General features: G+C 42.4%; 1 protein-coding gene across 4 annotated transcripts; it reads left to right on the forward strand.

The window, feature by feature from the left end:
* The first annotated feature begins 15 nt into the window (after positions 1 to 15).
* Positions 16 to 18,624, forward strand: Mapda (N6-Methyl-AMP deaminase). Of its 4 annotated transcripts, XM_070005927.1 has the most exons (12): positions 16 to 302; positions 4,510 to 4,706; positions 5,433 to 5,563; positions 7,125 to 7,185; positions 9,028 to 9,117; positions 9,891 to 9,978; positions 11,662 to 11,743; positions 12,921 to 13,047; positions 13,977 to 14,057; positions 15,695 to 15,833; positions 16,460 to 16,560; positions 17,362 to 18,624. In XM_070005927.1, the coding sequence occupies exons 2-12, from the start codon at positions 4,647 to 4,649 to the stop codon at positions 17,554 to 17,556; spliced, it is 1,155 nt and encodes a 384-aa protein (XP_069862028.1). In that variant the 5' UTR covers positions 16 to 302; positions 4,510 to 4,646; the 3' UTR covers positions 17,557 to 18,624. The 4 variants fall into 4 exon arrangements, with proteins under 4 accessions (XP_069862028.1, XP_069862031.1, XP_069862029.1 ...); XM_070005928.1 differs by lacking the exon at positions 9,028 to 9,117 and having other exon boundaries at positions 22 to 302; XM_070005929.1 differs by lacking the exon at positions 5,433 to 5,563 and having other exon boundaries at positions 65 to 302.
* The last annotated feature ends 257 nt before the right edge of the window (positions 18,625 to 18,881 follow it).

Below are 18,881 nucleotides of genomic sequence, written 5' to 3' on the forward strand. Positions count from 1 at the left end.
CAGGAGAGACTTGGGAGCGGCAGCCGTCGCTGGGGTGAACGGCCCACTACCGTACGGAAGACTCAGCCCAGCGCCACGGCATCAACTTCCGCTCGCATAGTGCGTCATTTCCGGGATCGGCTCCTTTAGCCAATCAGGATCGAGGAGGGTGTGGCCTGTACGAAAATTCAACTGCGGTTGACCTTTGATTCCCGGGAGCTGCCGGCTGCGTTCCGCGGCTTGTCGGCGTCACTTTCCAACAAACCTTCCAGTCGGAGGGCGAAATTTCCCTCCTATGTAATTGTCCTCCTATGTAAGAAGAGGTGAGTCTGGGAAGTGACGCCTGACTTCCTTAGGCAGGGCTGGGTAAGACCAGAGAAGGGGCAGCACCTTAGTGGACGTTCCTGGGAATGGATGCTAGCAGTTGTTGCTGATTAATTCAGCTGCTCTCCTCGTTGCAAAAGAGAACTTCATTTACATCGAGAAGCAAATCAGGCCAAGTGGAAAGGGAAGAAACTGACCTTGACAGTATTTACAGTCATTCTTCCCCCCCCCCCCCATAGATCCATACCATCGATTCCTCGGAGGGCCAGCGCTGGGTTAGGCTGACAGTGAGTTAACCCACTCACTCTCAACTGTACCGTGAAATTCTCCTCCACTCCCCAAATCCTCATTCTAAAGTAGTAGCGAGTCTGTCCTCAGAAGGTGGTCGTAGAAGAGGCGTGACATAAACGTTTGAATATTTTTCCTCGTTTGTAATACTGTATATTAGCTGTGCAAAGGGGTTTTACTGTGATATTTCCATACTTGTATATAATGTACTTGATCAAATGTATTCCCCATTACTTTTTTTTAATCCTCTTGTCCCCTCTTTATTCAACAGTTTTAATGATTTCATTACTGTTTTCATACATGCTTAAAGCGTACTTGAGTTATATTCACCCCATCTCTCTGTCCTTTGACCATCCCCTCCCCCATTTGTTTCCACCCTCAAACGTTCTTCAGGTTTATAAGCAGCCTTTTGTAAAATTCTTGTACACAGCAGTGTTTTTCATAATAGAGCAAAATCTGAGGCAACTAAGATGTGAACCAATAGGAGTAGCTAACTATTTAAACCTTCTTTTAAAAGCAGCAGCTCAGGTTCAAGTTTCAAATAACCATTAAGTTTCTTCTTTTTTGTTGTTGTTGTTGGTCGTATGGCTTGAACTCTGGGCCTCAGCGCTGTCCCTGCGCTCTCCAGCTCAAGGGGAGCTCTCTACCGCTTGAGCCAGAGTACCACTTCCGGTTTTCTAGTGGTTTATTAGAGATAAGAGTCTCACGGACTTTCCTGCCTGGGCTGGCTTTGAACCCTGATCCTTAGATCTCAGCTTCTTGAGTAGCCAGTATTATAGGCGTGAGCCACCAGCTCCCGGCTAACCATTAAGTTTCTAAACTGGTTACCTAAGAATCTTAGGTTCCTGCCAGGTGCTGGTGGCTCACGCCTGTAATCCTAGCTACTCAGGAGGCTGAGATCTGAGGATCGTGGTTCAAAGCCAGCCCTGGCAAGAGAGACCGTGAGACTCCTATCTCCAATAAACCGACAGAAAACCGGAAGTGGCGCTGTAGCTCAAGTGGTAGAGCGCTCGCCTTGAGCTGAAGAGCTGAGGGACAGCGCCCAGGCCCAGAGTTCAAGCCCCACGACCGACCAAAAAAAAAGAATCTTAGGTTCCTAATAACTTAGGTGTGTCTGTGGGGAGGTAATGATTAGTAAGTAGTATCTCTTCCAGAGATATTTAGAAAATGTATAATTTTCCAAATTGGATATCTGGCTGATATAGAGAAGGAAGTCAGTTTGACTGTAGTGCATTGTTGTTAAGACGATAAGTTTGGGAGGCTGGGAATGTGGCCTAGTGGTAGAGTGCTTCCCTAGCATGCATAAGCCCTGGGTTCGATTCCTCGGTACCACATTAACAGAAAAAGCCAGAAGTGAGGGCTGGGAAGGTGGCTCAGTGGTAAAGCGCTTGCCTTGCATGCATGAGACCCTGGGTTTGATTCTTCAGCACCCATAAGCAAAAAAAAAAAAAAAAAAAAAAATGCCAGAAGTTGCGCTGTGGCTCAAGTGGTAGAGCACTAGCCTTGAGCTGTAGTGCTCAGGGACAGCACCCAGGCCCAGAGTTCAAGCCCCACAATCGACCAAAAAAAAAAAAAAAAAAGAAAGAAAGAAAGGAAAAAAGAAAGAAAGAAAGAAAGGTAAATTTTGGAGTCTAGCAATTTGCATACTGGAGTTAAAAAAGAAAAACACCTTGGTATTAGGGTGCCAGTGGTTCACACCTATAATCCTAGCTACTTAGGAGGCTGAGATCAGGAGGATTGAGGTTTGAGGTCAACCTGGGCACACTTTTAAGACTTGCTTCTCAATAGCTAGTTGAGGTGGTGGTATGTACCTGTCATTCTAGCTATGAGGGATCCAGAGTATCGAGCCTCCAGACCAGCCTACAAAGAAGAGTGCTCCAGATTCCATCTTGAGAGAATAAAATGGGTTTGGTAACATGCGCTTGTCATCCTAACTACAGTAGAAAGTGAAAAAATAAGAGGACCGGACTCCAGACACAGGCCAGAACAGGAAGCCAGACCCTATCTTAACAATTAGACAGTGCTAAGAAGGACTAGAGGCATGACTGGCAAGCCTGAGGCCCTCAGTTCAAACCCCAGTAACACACACACACACACACACACACACACACACACACACACACACGAATCAGAGTGATTTTTATTTTTTTATTTTTTTATTTTTATTTTTTTTGTTGGTCGTGGAGCTTGAACTCTGGGCCTGGGCACTGCCCCTGAACTCTTCAGCTCAAGGCTAGCACTCTACCACTTGAGCCACAGCGCCACTTCCAGCTTTTTCTTCTTACGTGGTGCTGAGGAATCGAACCCAGGGCCTCAGGCATGCAAGGCAAGCACTGTACCACTGAGCCATCTTCCTAGCCCCCAGAGTGATTTATTTTTAGTATTCAAGCACTCATTAATGATTTTAAGGAGAGCAGTTTGGGGGGCTGGGAAGGTGGCTCAGTGGTAGAGCGCTTGCCTTGCATGCCTGAGGCCCTGGGTTCGATTCCTCAGCACCACATAAGCAAAAAGAAAAAAGCCGGAAGTGGCGCTGTGGCTCAAGTGGTAGAGTGCTAGCCTTGAGCTGAAGAGCTGAGGGACAGCGCCCAGGCCCAGAGTTCAGGCCCCATGACCGGACCCAAAAAAAAAAAGGAGAGCAGTTTGGCACAGTGAGGGCTGAATTCAGTTTTTCAGTGGATGAGAAATAACTTAATGTATGCATCTAGTCTAAATTTTGCTTTCAAGGAACTCATGTCAAAAGGAAGAGAGAAGCTAGGTGCCAGTGGCACATGCCTATAATCCTAGCAACTAAGGAGGTTGACATCTGAGGCTCTTGGTTCGAAGCCAGCCTGGGCAGGAAAGTCCATGAGACTCTTATTTCTAATTAACCACCAGAAAACTGGAAGTGGCGCTGTGGCTCAAGTGGTAGAGTGCTTGCCTTGAGCTGAAGAGCTCAGGGACAGTGCCCAAGCTCAGGGTTCAAGTTTCAAGAAATAAAAAGTAAGAGAGAGATGGTGCAATAGCTAAAATAGACTTTCAGAGAAGTTTTTTGTTTTAATTTGTATTTTTAGTTAGAAGATAATGAAGACTTTCAGAGATGTTTTTTGTTTTGTTTTTTAGAAGAAAGTACATTCTGCACTTGCATTTTGTTCTCTGAGGGAAATCACCTAGTGGAGAGAGAAAGACCTAAAGGATCAGAAAAACAATGATAGCTTACTAGTGGAGTAGCAGCTTGAAATAGGTAGACGTAAGATGCTGAGCATTTGAGTAATTCCAAGGTTTAACTTTGTGTGTATGTGGGTCGGTGGGTGTGGATGGGTGGGTGTGACAGTCCTGGAGCTTGAACTCAGGGACTGGACTCTATTCCTGAGCTTCTTTTCTCAAAAAGTACTTTAGTGGAATAAGAGTCTCACAGACTTTTCCTGCCCAGGCTAGCTTCAAACTGCAATCCTTAGCCAGGCATTGGTGGCTCACACCTGTAATTCTAGCTACTCAGGAGGCTGAAATCTGAGGATCCTGGTTTAAAGCCAGCCTGGGCAGGAAAGTCCGGGAGTCTCTGATCTCTAATAAAAACCACCAGAAACACTGGAAGTGGTCCTGTGGCTCAAGTGGTAGAGCGCTCACTTTGAACTGAAGAGCTGAGGTACAGCACCCAGGCCCAGAGTTCAAGCCCCAGGACCGACCAAAAAACAAAAAAAACCCTACAATCCTCAGATCTTAGCCTCCTAAGTACCAAGGATTACACGTGTGAGCCACCAGCATCGGGCTCCAATACTACTCTTACTATCTTGAAGCATTTCCCTGTTTCCTTTTTCTTGTTTTCTAAAAATTTCCCAACTGTAAACACACTTAATTTGGGGTTTTTTCTTTTAGTGAGTATGTATACAGTCTTGTTTCTTAGATGTTTGTAGCTGAAAATATTCACATTTACTGAAACAGGTGAAATTCAGCCAGCTGTGTGGAAGAAATCTGAAGGAAATCCAGGACCTCAGAATTAACTGACTGAAATACGCTACACGGGTCAAACCAAGAATAACAGTGGGAAAGGATCTTTTATTTTCTGCAAAAAAATCACAATGGAGGCAGAAGAACAGCAGCCATGGAAAACAGACTTTTACTTGGAATTGCCCAAAGTGGTGAGATATAGATATATTTATGTATTGGTCATGGGGCTTGAACTCAGGGCCCGGACACTGTCTCTGAACTCTTTTGCTGAAGGCTAGCGTTCTACCACTTAGAGCCACAGTGGCACTTCCAGTTTTCTGGTGGTTAATTGGAGATAAGATTCTTACAGACTTTCTTGCTTGGGCTGGCTTCTAACTGCAATTCTTAGACCTCAGCCTCCCAAGTAGCTGGGATTACAGGGGTGAGCCACCAGCACATCATGGTTCAACTACAGAGTTCTTGAGTGGTTGCTAATTATGACTTACATCGTTTCAATTCACAAAAGGAATTTTTTTTTTTTTTTGTCAGTCATGGGGCTTGAACTCTGGGCCTGGACACTGTCTCTCAGCTCTTCAGCTCCAGGCTAGTGCTCTACCACTTGAGCCACAGCGCCATTTCCAGTTCTCTGAGTAGTTTATTGGAGATAAGAGTCTCACAGCCTTTCCTTCCTGGGCTGGCTTTGAACCGTGATCCTCAGTCAGATCTCAGCCTCCTGAGTAGCTAGGATTACAGGCGTGAGACACCAGCACCCGGCTAGGAAATAAATTTTATAGGTAGAATTTGTAAACATTAGAAGTTATATGGCTAAACCTAATTGACAATTTGCTTCTACAAACTACAAACATCCAATACCTGTTACAATGCAATATATCCAGTGGATACTTGGTAACCCTACTGATTTTGTTTTCTTCCTGTAGGAACTTCATGCCCACTTGAATGGATCCATTAGTTCTAATACCATGAAGAAATTAATAGCCAAGAAGCCAAATCTTAAAATCTGTGATCACATGACTATGATTGACAAGGGAAAGAAAAGAACCTTAGAAGAGTGAGTGTGGGGTGGTTGTAGAAATAATGACTTCTTCATCTATAAGTATTTTGAGATAGTAATAATATAATGTGTAAGAATTCAGATGGTTTTGTAGTTAAAAACAACAATAACAAAGTGTGCTGTGTACCAGTGTCTCACACCTATGATCCTAGCTACTCAGGAGGCTGAGATCAGGGGATCATGGTTCAAAGCCAGCCCAGGCAGGAAAGCCCGTGAAACTTTTGTCTCCAAATAACTTCCCCAAAAAGCTGGAAGTGGAGCTGTGGATCAAGTAGTAGAGCACTAGCCTTGAGCAAAAGAGCTCCAGGCCCAGCAAATTAAAGAACAAAGAAGTATGAGCATCTCACATGGAGAATATAGCAACATAAAATTTTTCCAACTGTCAAACCGTTGTAAATTATTCATGCCATTTGTGAGGTGAGGATGTTCTTTAGACCTAAAAATACACACATGTTGATGTTTCCCTGTTTGCTGATACTGGCAGCAAGAGCCAAGGAAATGGCAACCAGCCAGGTACCAATGGCTTAGGCCTGGAAATCCTAGCTGCTCGGAGGCTGAGAACTGAAGATCAAGGTTCAAAGCCAATCCAGCAGACAACTTCATAAGACTCTTATCTCCAATTAACCTGTGAAATGCCAGACTGGTGTCATGACTCAAGTGGCAACACATCAAGTGGGAGCAAAAAAGCCCAAGAGAGTTTAAGGCCTTGAATTCAAGTCCAGATACACCTACAAAAAACAAACATAATAACAAGTAGCTGGATGTAATATTTTAAGACTGTAATCCTAGCTATTTGAAACACAGAGATTGGGGATTATGGTTCAAGGCTAGCCCAGGCATAAGTTCCCAAGACTTCATGTCAGTTAATGGATTGGCACAGTGGTGTTTGCCTGTCATCCCAAGCTATGGCAAAGCACAATTGCTGGATGCGGTGGCATGTACTTGTCATCCCAATGAAAAAGGGAAGCACAAATAGGAAGATCACAGTCCAGGTCAGCCAGAGCATAAAACAATAATCAGTGCAAAAAGAGACTAGTGGGGGCAGGGAGCTCAGTGGTAGAGTGCTGGGGCCCTGGGTTCGATTCCTCAGCAGCACATGCATGAGGCCCTGGGTTCAATTCCTCTGCACCACATAAGCAGAAAAGCTGCAAGTGGTGCTATGGTTCATGTGGTAGAGCGCTAGCCTTGAGCTGAAGAGCTGAGGGACAGTGCCCAGGCCCAGATTTCAGGTCCCCTAACAGACAAAAAAGAAAAAAAGAATAGTAGAGTGACTTAGGCAACAGTTCAAACTCTAGTACAACCAAAATACAACAAGAAAGAATAATGCCTATTATTTCATGCTTAAAAATACAAGTAACATTTTATTTTCAGTCATTTGATTATCTTTCCAAGTCATAGTGATTTTTTAAAAAACTATTATGTAGTCCTTTATAAATATACACATATATGTACAGTTCACCTAAAATCTATTAATTCAGCTCAGGGGAGTGAGAACATGTCACTGAATGAGAAATTTTTGATGATTAGAATTTCTTAAAACCTTTCATTCACGTTGCAGATGTTTCCAGATGTTTCACGTCATTCATCAGCTTGCTACTAGCACTGAAGATATCCTAATGGTGAGACATGAAGGAATTTCTAGAATGGTTTAAGAATTATGAAGTCATATGTGCCTTTCTGATCTTATATATAACCTTTTGTTTTCACCAAGAGGGTGATGAAAAAAATATATATACATATATATTTTTTTTGGGGGGGTCTAGTCGTGGGGCCTGAATTCTGGGCCTGGGCGCTGTCCCTCAGCTCTTCAGCTCAAGGCTAGTGCTCTACCACTTGAGCTACAGCGCTACTTCCAGCTTTTTTCTTTTTGCTTATGTAGTGCTGAGGAATCGAACCCAAGGCCTCAGGCATGCAAGGCAAGCGCTCTACCACTGAGCCACCTTCCCAGCCCCCAAAAATATTTTCTTTTTCAATGCCAGTTCTTCAAAAACAGTGTAAGACATTGGCCTAAGAGCTTATAATCTAAAAGACAGTGGGAGTGAGTTATGAGATGGGTTACTTGTAAATGAAGGGACTCTGAGGGATCAAGGCGACCTGTGTGACTTCATGTTCTAGGCACTATACTTAGCACTACCTCCTGAAATAAGTTTTTGTTTGTTTGTTTCCTCTTCGGTGTCACTAGGGTTTGAACTCCAGTCCTTATGCTTGCTAAGCAAGTGTTATACCACTCGAGGTACATCTCCAGCCATTTTTTTGCTTTAGTTATTTTTCTTGGGCTAGCCTCAGACCTGGATCCTTCTACTTTTACTCTCACATACCTGGAATGACAAGCATATGCCAACAAATATGACTTTTTTGTTGGTGTTTGCTTTGAAGCTGGCCTCAAACTATGATCTTCTCGATCTCTGCCTCCTTAGTAATTGGGGTTATAAGCATGCACCACTGTATGTACCCTAATAAGCATTCTATTGTTCCACGGCTGGGAGTGTAGCCCAGTGGCAGAGGGCATTGCTTTGCAAGCACAGGGCCCTGGATTCCGTTCCCAGCGCCTCCTCCTCAGAAAAGCTGTTCAATGTAATTTGTTTTAATGTCGAACACAGAAAGTGGCAGAACAACTGTTCTGTCACTGTTTAGCTCCAGATCCCATATACTTTCCCATCAGAAACCTAATTGTGATGTATTCTTATCTGGAAGAAGAATTGAAGTAGATAGTCTCACTCGAGAGCCTAAGAAAGGAAAGCACCAGAAGAGTTGTCCTCAGTACCTATGCATGGAACAGAAAGGGCTAAGCCTGGTAGACACAGATGTTAGCCACTGGGAAAGGTTCTAAGATAAAGGTTAGGAATGACTCCATAGGCCCCACTGTGGCCTAGATAACCCCTCCTTTTGTTCTCATACTGGCCTGCAGCCTTTGGTCAGAAATAAAGGGCCCTGGATAGCAGATGTGATCAGTCCAGTCTGTGGAAAGGACTGCTACTTCAAACCCTTGCTTCTACCAGCTGCCTACTCTCAAACATCCATATTAGTCTTAAGTGAGGTGGGGTAGGGTAGGTTGATTCCATGGGTCTGTTTAGTTGTGGGCAGTGGTAAAGATCCAGCCTGGAAAGATGAGGCCCACATAAGAGATGATGTAGCCTCTTTTTTTTTTTTTTTTTTTGGGTCGGTCGTGGGGCTTGAACTCTGGGCCTGGGCACTGTCTCTCAGCTCTTCAGCTCAAGACAAGTACCCTACTGCTTGAGCCACAGTGCCACTTCTGGTTTTCTGGTGATTAATTGAAGACAAGAGTCTCAGGGACTTTCCTGTCCGGGCTGGCTTTGAACTGTGATCCTCAGATCTCAGTCTCCTGAGTAGCTAGGACTACAGGCATGAGCCACAGGCATCTGGCACAATGTAGTCTCTTAAATCTGTTTTTTTTTTTTTTTTTTTTTTTTTTTTTATCCCTCCTGATGAATCTGAACCAGCCATTTCACTTACATAATAGAAATTCCTTTGGGGCTTTTATGGGGGAAAAAAGAAGGGGCCCAGACCTTGATTACTGTGAGTTCACCAAGGTAAGGTTAGGCAGTCTATACAACAGCCACCCTGTTTGCTGTGTCAGGACACCGCACTTGCATGCTTATGTACATGCAAAGCACATTAGTCAAAGCAGATTAAGATTAGGGCCAGATGAAGGGTCACTAGGGCCGTCTGTCACAGCATCCTCAGCCTGGTTTTAGGATTGGTCATAGAAAAGGAAAACACACCTTCATTCATTGTTGGATTGAACTCTGGGCCTGGGCACTGTCCCTCAGCTCTTCAACTCAAGGCTAATGCTCTACCACTTGAGCCACAGCGCCACTTCTGGCCTTTTCTGCTTATGTGGTGCTGAGGAATTGAACTCAGGGCCTCATGCATGCAAGGCAAGCACTACTACTGAGCCACCTTCCCAGCCCTGTGTATACATTTTTTTTTTTTGGGGGGGGGTCCAGTCGTGGGATCTGAACTCTGGGCCTGAGTGCTGTCCCTCAGCTCTTCAGCTCAAGGCTAGTGCTCTACCACTTGAGCCACAGTGCCACTTCTGGCTTTTTTCTTTTTGCTTATGTGGTGCTGAGGAATGGAACCCAGGGCCTCGTGCATGCAAGGCAAACGCTCTACCACTGAGCCACCTTCCCAGCCCTGTGTATACATTTCTTAACACTGTGCACACATAGATGGCTCCCACTGGTGTTGTCTTGTTTCTGTTTCATCACTCTGCTATTATGAACACATTCAATAAATGACATTAGTCTGTACACTTGGTACTTGACTGGAACTCTAACATTGTCAATATTGTGTACTTTATCAGATCACAAAGGATGTCATTAAAGAATTTGCAGACGATGGTGTCAAGTACCTGGAACTGAGGAGCACACCCAGAGAAGAAAACACTACTGGTAGACTTTAATTCCTTCCTAATAGATATACTATCCCTTTTCCTATATGCTTTGGTCATTCACAAAAATTTACTTTCCAGTTGTGCTTACTTTGTGTCAACAAAAAAAATCCTGTCATATACATTAATAATAGACATTATTTTGTGTGTGTTGTGTATTTGTGTTCATGAGAGAGAGATAGGTGCTACAGATTCAAACCCAGCCTTGCATATGCTAGGCAGCATTATACTACTAAGCTATGCCTGTCTTCCCAGTGACATAAATATCAATGGGGAAATTATTTATTTTTACTATTTTTGTGGTATTGGGGATTGAACTGAGGAACTCATGCTTGATAGACAGGTGTTCCACCACTTGAGCCATTCTTTCTCTATCCTCTATTTACTTGATTAATTTTTTTTTTTTTTGGTTGGTTGTGGGGCCTGAACTCTGGGCCTGGGCACTGTCCCTCAGCTCTTCAGCTCAAGTCTAGCACCCTACCACTTGAGCCACAGCACCACTTGCGGCTTTTTCTGTTTATGTGGTGCTGAGGAATCGAACCCCTGGTCCTCATGTATGCAAGGCAAGCACTCTACCACTGAGCTACCTTCCCAGCCCCCTTGATTAATTTTTGAAGTAGGGTTTTGCTTTATGTCCAAGCCAGCCCGGACTTCTGATTTCCTATGTGTCTCTCTCTCTCTCTCTCTCTCTCTCTCTCTCTCTCTCTCTCTCTCTCCAGGTCCCTGGGGATAATAAGATGACAGGTGGATGCTACTGTATCAGGCTATTGTGGTTTGTCTATGGCAAAAAAAAAAAAAAAAAAAGATCTGCAGGTTTATTTATTTAGTCAATCCTGGGGCTTGAACTCCCCTGAGCTCTTCTTGCTCAAGGCTAGCAAATAATACAATAAAAGAACCCCTTTTTCTATTTCTTGGAGTTTCTTTCAATAAGCATTACTTTATATGGTCATATGTACATAGCTATTGAGCTATTGTGATAAGAGGGGTATTTTAGAGGCTGCTGTTCTAGAGAGTACTCTTGCACATTCCCCCCACCCTCCAAAAAGAGGATTTGAACACTCAAACTTGTGAGGACATTTCATGTCCTGGATGAGAAACTGCATGAACCCTCAAATTAGCTTTCTTTAGTAAAAGTTGTTCTTGTTTTATTAGAATGAGAATTTAAACTTCATAGTCATTTGTGAGAATAACTTCCTGTCTGTTGAACCTCAGAGTAATTTTAAATGGGCTTGTATTGTTTGTCATCTCTTTTTTTCTTTGTTTCATTTTTTAGTACTTCTTCAGTTTTGTTAAAAGACAATGATCATGTATTGAAATGTTCCACTGAGGGCTGTTTATTCATTCTCCCTTTTTTTTTTTTGGGTCCGGTCGTGGGGCCTGAACTCTGGGCCTGGGCGCTGTCCCTCAGCTCTTCAGCTCAAGGCTAGCGCTCTACCACTTGAGCCACAGTGCCACTTCTGGCTTTTTTCTTTTTGCTTATGTGGTGCTGAGGAATCAAACCTAGGGCCTCATGCATGCAAGGCAAGCGCTCTACCACTGAGCCACCTTCCCAACCCTCATTCTCCCATCTTTAACCATGCCAGTCACAACAGACCGAATGTAACTGTTCATGTAGGAATAGCAAAGGTGAAGGATCTAAGAGTTGATGGTCTCTTTACATATGCTTCCTATGTGTTCTTTCCAGGGATGACTAAAAAGACTTACGTGGAATCCATACTTGAAGGTATAAAACAGTCCAAACAAGAAAACTTAGACATTGATGTTAGGTAAGAAGGTCATACCTCAGTAGTTACCATGAAAAACTAGAATGCAAAATTTTACTATTTTGATCCAAACAAGAAAACTTAGACATTGATGTTAGGTAAGAAGGTCATACCTCAGTAGTTACCATGAAAAACTAGAATGCAAAATTTTACTATTTTGATCATAGGGGTAGTGGACTTCTAAAGATTAACTGATTTCTGCTATAATCGATAAAAAATAGAATCAAGAACCCTAAAGCCTGTGATCCTAGCTACTCAGAAGGCTGAGATCTGAGGACTGCAGTTCAAAGGCAGCCAGGACAGGAAAGCCTGTGAGACTCTTATCTCCAATAAACCACCAGAAAACTGGAAGTGGTGCTGTAGCTCAAGTGGTAGAGCACTAACCCTGAGCTGAAGAAGAGTTCAGAGACAGACCGCTCTCTCATGCCGTGGGCTGGGCTGCTCTCTGTTTCTAAAACAGGCTGAGGCTGTCCTAGCTGAGCCCCCTGTGCTGCCTGCCACCTGCCTTTCAAAGTCCTTGCACAGATGACAGTATTCGCAGGGCTTCTTTGAGTATCTGAGTTCTGTCGAATCACAGCTAATAAATGAAGAATGAATTAGAATACTACTGATCTTGTAATTCTGTAATGAAATAAGGAATCTAGTTCTCCTGAAAGCATACCATTGCCTATTTATTCTTGCCAAAACATTGAATCTGATGATCTAATTAGGACTCTAGACGAGATGTCATTATCCATTTATAGGAACACAACAGAACACAAAATGTGTTTACACAGAGATACAATCAATGAAATCTAGACTCTGGGAATCTTAGTAGGACAAACAACTTGATTTTTTAAACAAATAAATGACCACAAAAGAGGTAGCGCAGGAATAAGGCTAAGGAATGAGTGGCTATAATAAAAGACTTAGGAGATATACTGACTGACAAGGCTGTGGCTTATGTTTAGATCCTGAATCAAACAAGTTAAAAAATAAACATTGACTAGGTATTTGATGCTGTTTAGGAATTCATATCTGATCCTGCCTGACAAAGTCAGCCATGGCATCTCAGCCTAGGCTGTACCTCTCCCCAAAATCCATGTCAGGTGTATCCTGCCATGCTTCTCTAGCTACACTCGATTGTCTTTTCCTCCTGCATCATTAGGAGTCTTGAGCTGCATTTTTCCTGTATTAAAAGGTATTTGATGGCAATTGACAGACGAGGTGGCCCTTTGGTAGCCAAGGAGACCGTTAAGCTTGCTGAAGAGTTCTTCCTTTCTACTGAGGATACAGTTCTTGGCCTTGATCTCAGTGGAGACCCTACTGTAAGTTACTTCTTTTAAGTAGCTGTTTCTCTCTTGAAGGTAGATTCAGACAGTGGGGTAAGGATTCACCTGGAGCAGCCCACGTTCTGCAGAGTACTCAACAGACACTGTGTGATTGAAGCCCTGTTTTGCCCTGGATGACCAGAACGTACAGAGCAGCTGCTATCAGGGTTCTGTGCAAGAACTATGTGACCATTTTTTTCCTTTCTTCAAAAGATTATGCACAGTGAATAATAATCTCTATGCATAGGAGAGAAGAAAATTCATTACATACAATGGATTTTAGGGTGTTAGGAACTAATTATAGTATAGAACCCCCAGGTAAGAATGTTTGGCCTGAATGAATGAACGAACTCAGTACTAGCACTTGAATCCAGGACACTGTAAGATGTTTAGCAACATCCCTGGCTTCTACCTACTAGATGCCAGTAGTATCCTCCCAGTGGGAAACCAAAAATGTCTTAGACATTAACAAATGTTCTTGAAGGGTCAAATCATTCCAGTTGGGAAATCACTAAGCATGAGTGTCCTAGGAAACTGGTTCTGATGGCTTGGCTGCACCTTGACTCTTCTGTCCTTGTTCTCATCTACCCACTTATTTTCTTAGTAACCATAGAAGGTTCCCAAATCAAGTGAGTTTTCTGTAGCACCAGAAATACTATGTGGTGCCTGCCATACCCAGCTTAGCTGATGGCCTTCACCTGCACTAATACTGGAGTATTACTAATACTAATACTGCTCTTTGGCCAGCTTTCTATTCCCCTGAAGGTCCAGCACTTTGTAGGTGCTCTGTAAAGAAAATGTGCAAATGAATCCATCTGATGTTATTTTTCCTGTCATTAATTTACTCCTTTTTTTATTTGGGCAGAATATAATTCCTCAAATTGCCACACTTCTCATACATCCTCATTTTAACTTTTGTATTCAAGATAGGACAAGCAAAAGACTTCTTGGAACCTCTTTCAGAAGCTAAAAAATCAGGTCTGAAGCTGGCATTGCATCTTTCAGAGGTAAATAGTAATACCTTACATTGGAGAGGGTGGATTACAATAAAAATAGGACTAACTATAAATAAACCAGCCAGGAAAAAGATGTTTAAAGAGAGAAACTAAAAATATTCTTAAATGTACATTAAAATAGTAAGGTATGGCTTGTTTTAGTTTCTAGTGTCACTGTTTAACATCTTTTGGCTTTTGGGAGTAGCTATTGACTCACATTCTAGCTTTGTCATTAAAAATAACTTCCTGACATATGGTTAGAGAAACTTCATCAATTTCCATCAGCCTTGCCATTGGCAAGCTAACTCAGAAAACAACAGCAGCTCACCTCCCCCGTCTTTCATATATGGAAGGGTCCCGAATGTACTGCCAGTAAAGGAAGTAGCTCACCATCATTATGTAAAACTCAAAAAACGATGCTCTTCATTGGCTCCTCGGGCCCTGCAGCATGAGCCCGGTAACCACTTGTGTGCAGAAAAACTGCTTTCTTAGACACATTCTAGTGAGGCAGAGAGCCTGCTGTACACCTCCCCCTATTACCAATAGATGTACTTTCTTCCTCAGAACTTTTACCTATTTGTTCCTTAAGTGCAGTAAATAATATTTATTCTACTTATAGCATTATTATGTCTATTAAGTGGGGTGAGTGTAAAGGCTGAGTAGCATTTTGACAAGGATTAAAAAAAAAATTAGAACTTCTCCCCAGTATTCATGTCTGTCATGTGTATGAGCAGAGATCAACAATTTTGTGGCAGAACTTAAAATCTAGAATCCACCTCTTTCCATAATCAAAAAGAACTCACACTCACAGGATGCCTGATCTGTGTGCAACAGAAGCCATTGGTTAGCATGGTAATAGGATGTGTTACAGTGATGAGTTATCTCTGGCGGTAAGACCCTCTCCTATTTCAGTCTGCTCCCCAGAATTAATACTTCTGGTTTTTTTTTTCTCTTAGAACTTCATGTAATACATAAGAATATGCATACACAGAAAAGCACATGCACATACAGAGTTACAGGGGTTCATTTTTATTTTTGAAAATTAATTTATCTGAGCTTTATTTGTACTTAAGATTTTTTGTAAAGCCTTAAAGAATTGCTGCACAAAATAAGGACTTAATAAGTTTTTATTAATATTAAACCTAGAATATTTTGGGTAATGAATGAGAAGATACAAAAGGTGGAAGGGCTGGTGGTCTAGCTCAGTGGTAGAGCAGGTGCTTAGCAGGTGTGGGGCCCTGAGATCAATCACAGCAACAAGAACTAAATAACTCAAATTTAAAAAAGAAGAGAGCTAGTCAAGTTCAGCTTTCAAAAAGTATCTGCACTCACAACTCATAGGGACTGCATATCTGCTCTAGAACAAAAGACGGGTGCTTATAAGACTCACTGAAAGAAGTTACAAGGGGCTGGGAAGGTGGCTCAGTGGTAGACTGCTTGCCTTGCATGCATGAAGCCCTGGGTTCCATTCCTCAGCACTACATACACAGAAAAAACTGGAAGTGGTCCTGTGGCTCAATTGGTAGAGTGGTAGCATTGAGCACAGAGAGGCTCAAGGACAGTGCCCAGGCCCTGAGTACAAGATCCAAGACCGGCAAAAAAAAAAAAAAAAAAAGGAAGTTACAAATCTACTCTTCTCTTTTCTGAAGATTCCAAATCAAAAGAAGGAAACACAGATGTTCCTGGATCTGCTTCCTGACAGAATTGGGCACGGAACATTTCTGAACTCTTCCGAGGGAGGATCCCCGGAGCTGGTAGACTTAGTGAGGCAACACAAGATTCCACTGGGTAAGGTACAGGATGACAGGTCTCCAGGGCAACCTTCTGGCAGTACCATTTGAAAAACAAAAAGACAGTCATTGTAGAAGATGGACTTAACCTCGCCTAGAAGCAGCGTGGATGGATGGTAGCTGGGATAAAGGTCTCCAGGCGTTTTCTTAAAGCCCTGAGAGGGGTCCAGGCTGCCCCTGCTCCATGTGGCATGCTAACTCTCAAGCAAGGCCAGTTTTTCTTAACTTCAGACTGGCCTTACCTTTAAGGGAACACTTTGTCACACTTCATACACTTTTCTGCTCCCCTCTTGTAATGATTTTTGTACCACTTTCATGATTGGCTTATAACATTCCCCTTCCCTGTTTTGGGAAAAGCAACAGGGAAGCACATAGTTGCGAAGGGAATATCAATTCTTTGCTTGGGGTAGCGGCCACTGTAGTGTAGCACATACTTCCTGTGCAGCTGCATTAATGGAAGTACAGGTTTTCACACTCATAGGAAAGGTCAGTTTTATGCAATAAAACTTGCAAATCAGCATAGTTTGGGAAGGTTTCTTGTGAGATGTCTTGGTAAATACTGAATGACTGACTTCACTTCCTTGTTTTTGATAAAAGGTCTTTTTCCTTTTCCCCTTCGTCTAGAACTCTGTTTGACCTCAAACATCAAAAGTCAGACAGTTCCATCTTACGGCCAGCATCACTTTGGGTTTTGGTACAGCATTGCTCATCCTTCTGTGATCTGTGTAAGGAACTTTTGATGAAGTGTTTTGCTCTTTTTTAGTTGCTGCATTGAATTTGGTCAGACATTCCCTACCTAGCTCACTGCCTTGCCCTAGAAGAGAGGTTAGTAGGGATTGGGGTATGGGAGGGCTGCAAAAGGCAAGTAAAATCCTATTGTTTTACTCTATAGGATTGGGTCCTGGACAGTACCTGTGCCTCATATTTTATTTATTTATTTATATATGGGGGGGGGGGAGAGAGAGAGAGGACCAGCAGTTTATTGTAAGAGATCCTGCTTTTTTTTTTTTTTGGCCAGAACTCTGGGCCTGGGTGCTGTCCCTCAGCTCTTCAGCTCAAGGCTAGCGCTCTACCACTTGAACACAGTGCCACTTTTGGCTTTTTCTGCTTATTTGGTGCTGAGGAATTGAACCCAGGGCCTCATGCATGTGAGGCAAGCACTCTACCACTGAGCCACCTTTCCAGCCCCTGCTTTCTTTAATATGAGGTGATCCTAGGCATGGATATCTTTTAAAAGCTCTGCGAGTGATTTTACCCTGCAGCCAAGGGTGAAACACTCTGGTTTTAAGTGTCAACAAGTCTCTTTAGTAATATATATACATAGATATAATTGTAGACTTCTGAAAGAAGCATGGTATATAGAGAAAGGGACTCCAAACAAAAATGTTATGTTATTATTATTAATTAGTTGTACAAAGGAATTTTAACTCTTATCAGTTAGGTACAATGCTTCTTGATTAGTGTCACCCCTCAAAAATGTTATTATTTTCCGTGTTTATTTAAACAAAATTTTTTTATATTGACAGACCGATGATAAGGGTGTTTTTGCAACATACCTTTCTCAAGAGTATCAGCTGGCAGCTGAGACATTTAATTTGACCCAGTCTCAGGTGTGGGATCTGTCTTATGAGTCCATCAACTACATCTTTGCTTCTGACAACACCAGAGCTGATCTGAGGAACAAGTGGAATCGCCTGAAGCCCAAACTGATGGACTTCTGAGCTGTAATGAGGTGAAATACTCCTGAGTATATGTTGCGACAGAGATCCTCTTGCTACCCGCTCAGTAAGCTGTCCACTGCTTCCTGGGAAGCACAGCAGCCAAGAATGTGGGCCTAGGTGTCAGTACCTCACACATGTCTCAGCAAATACGCTACAGATGCCAGGCAGGCCCTGGAGTCTTAAACGAAGCTTACCTCCATGTTGCTTACTGGAAGGAACTGGAGCTCCCCACTCCACCAGTGGTTGTTTTGTTTTACGTAGCAGTCCCTCTCCACTGATGATCATGAAACTTCAGGGAAGTCAAAGTAACTTTTTATCAAAAGAAGTGTTAGAATTACTAGTTTAAGTAAGGTAAAGGGAAACACAGATGGCTAACAAGACCTCTAATACTCCTAGCTTTTAATAATAGCTCTGTACTTTGTTGTACTTATTCCAGTCTCTCACTTCACTTGTTTTATTTCCCAAGATAACTGATGACAGGCCATACTGTACACTGGATCTGCATGGACATCTAGGAGTTAGGGTAACTAGTGACATGTAACACTGGCTGCTGGACACTGGTTTTGCTCTTCTCTCAAGGGTCTTTATCAGTACTTGAAAGGGATTAAAGTCATTGTTCCAGTTTAGAAATCAAAGGTGTGAGAGAATAAATGGCTAAGAGGTAAGAAAGATAGGACCCATTAGAGCTTTCTTTAAAAAAACAAAACAAAACAAAACAAAACAATAATCTACTACTTTAGCTTTTTTTTTTTTTGTGGAAGCTGACAGGATTTATTCTCTAATTCCAAAAGATTCTTCTAGTAGTAGTAACAGCATGTTGGTTACTAGGGTTCTTTGAGTCTCCTCTGTACCCTCATCTTTATATGGTGGACTACTGGCACAAACTTCATAAACTCACACACATACACATCATGTTCTACTTGAGTTGAAGACCAGGGACAAGATTTAAAAATCTCTTCTGAATTTTTTTAAATAGCAAGGTACACTTAAATTGCTTTGCTGCTTAGATTGTATATTTTTCTTATCATTAAAAAAAAGTCTGATGACATTTCTAATTTCAGTTACTAAGAGGTTCCAATAAGCTCTGGATCTTTCTTTCAAGGAATAGGGTGAAGGAAAGCTCTTAGGTGTTTGAAGTTTGTAAACTTACATAGCCTTTTATTATACTCTACTTCCATCCACTCACACAGATATTTCATAGTAAAAAAATTATGATTTACCTATAAAACGTGGATGTTTTATAGGCTCAAAATACTATAGAACAAAATTTAATGACATGGATAATATAACCAGTGAAAAATGTGGTTATAAACAATAGGCCACAA

The sequence above is a fragment of the Dipodomys merriami genome, unplaced genomic scaffold, assembly GCF_024711535.1.
Source record: "Dipodomys merriami isolate MVZ:Mamm:240054 unplaced genomic scaffold, mDipMer1.0.p SCAF_69, whole genome shotgun sequence".
NCBI classification, from domain to species: Eukaryota; Metazoa; Chordata; class Mammalia; order Rodentia; family Heteromyidae; genus Dipodomys; species Dipodomys merriami.

What these genes read in the sequence shown, in the direction of transcription:
- Mapda (XM_070005927.1), top strand. Translation starts at nt 4,647, where the DNA reads ATGGAGGCAGAAGAACAGCAGCCATGGAAAACAGACTTTTACTTGGAA. An exon ending in AAGAAAAGAACCTTAGAAGA is followed by an intron (nt 5,564 to 7,124) that starts GTGAGTGTGGGG and finishes TTCACGTTGCAG; the next exon opens with ATGTTTCCAGATGTTTCACG. An exon ending in TGGCATTGCATCTTTCAGAG is followed by an intron (nt 14,058 to 15,694) that starts GTAAATAGTAAT and finishes TCTTTTCTGAAG; the next exon opens with ATTCCAAATCAAAAGAAGGA.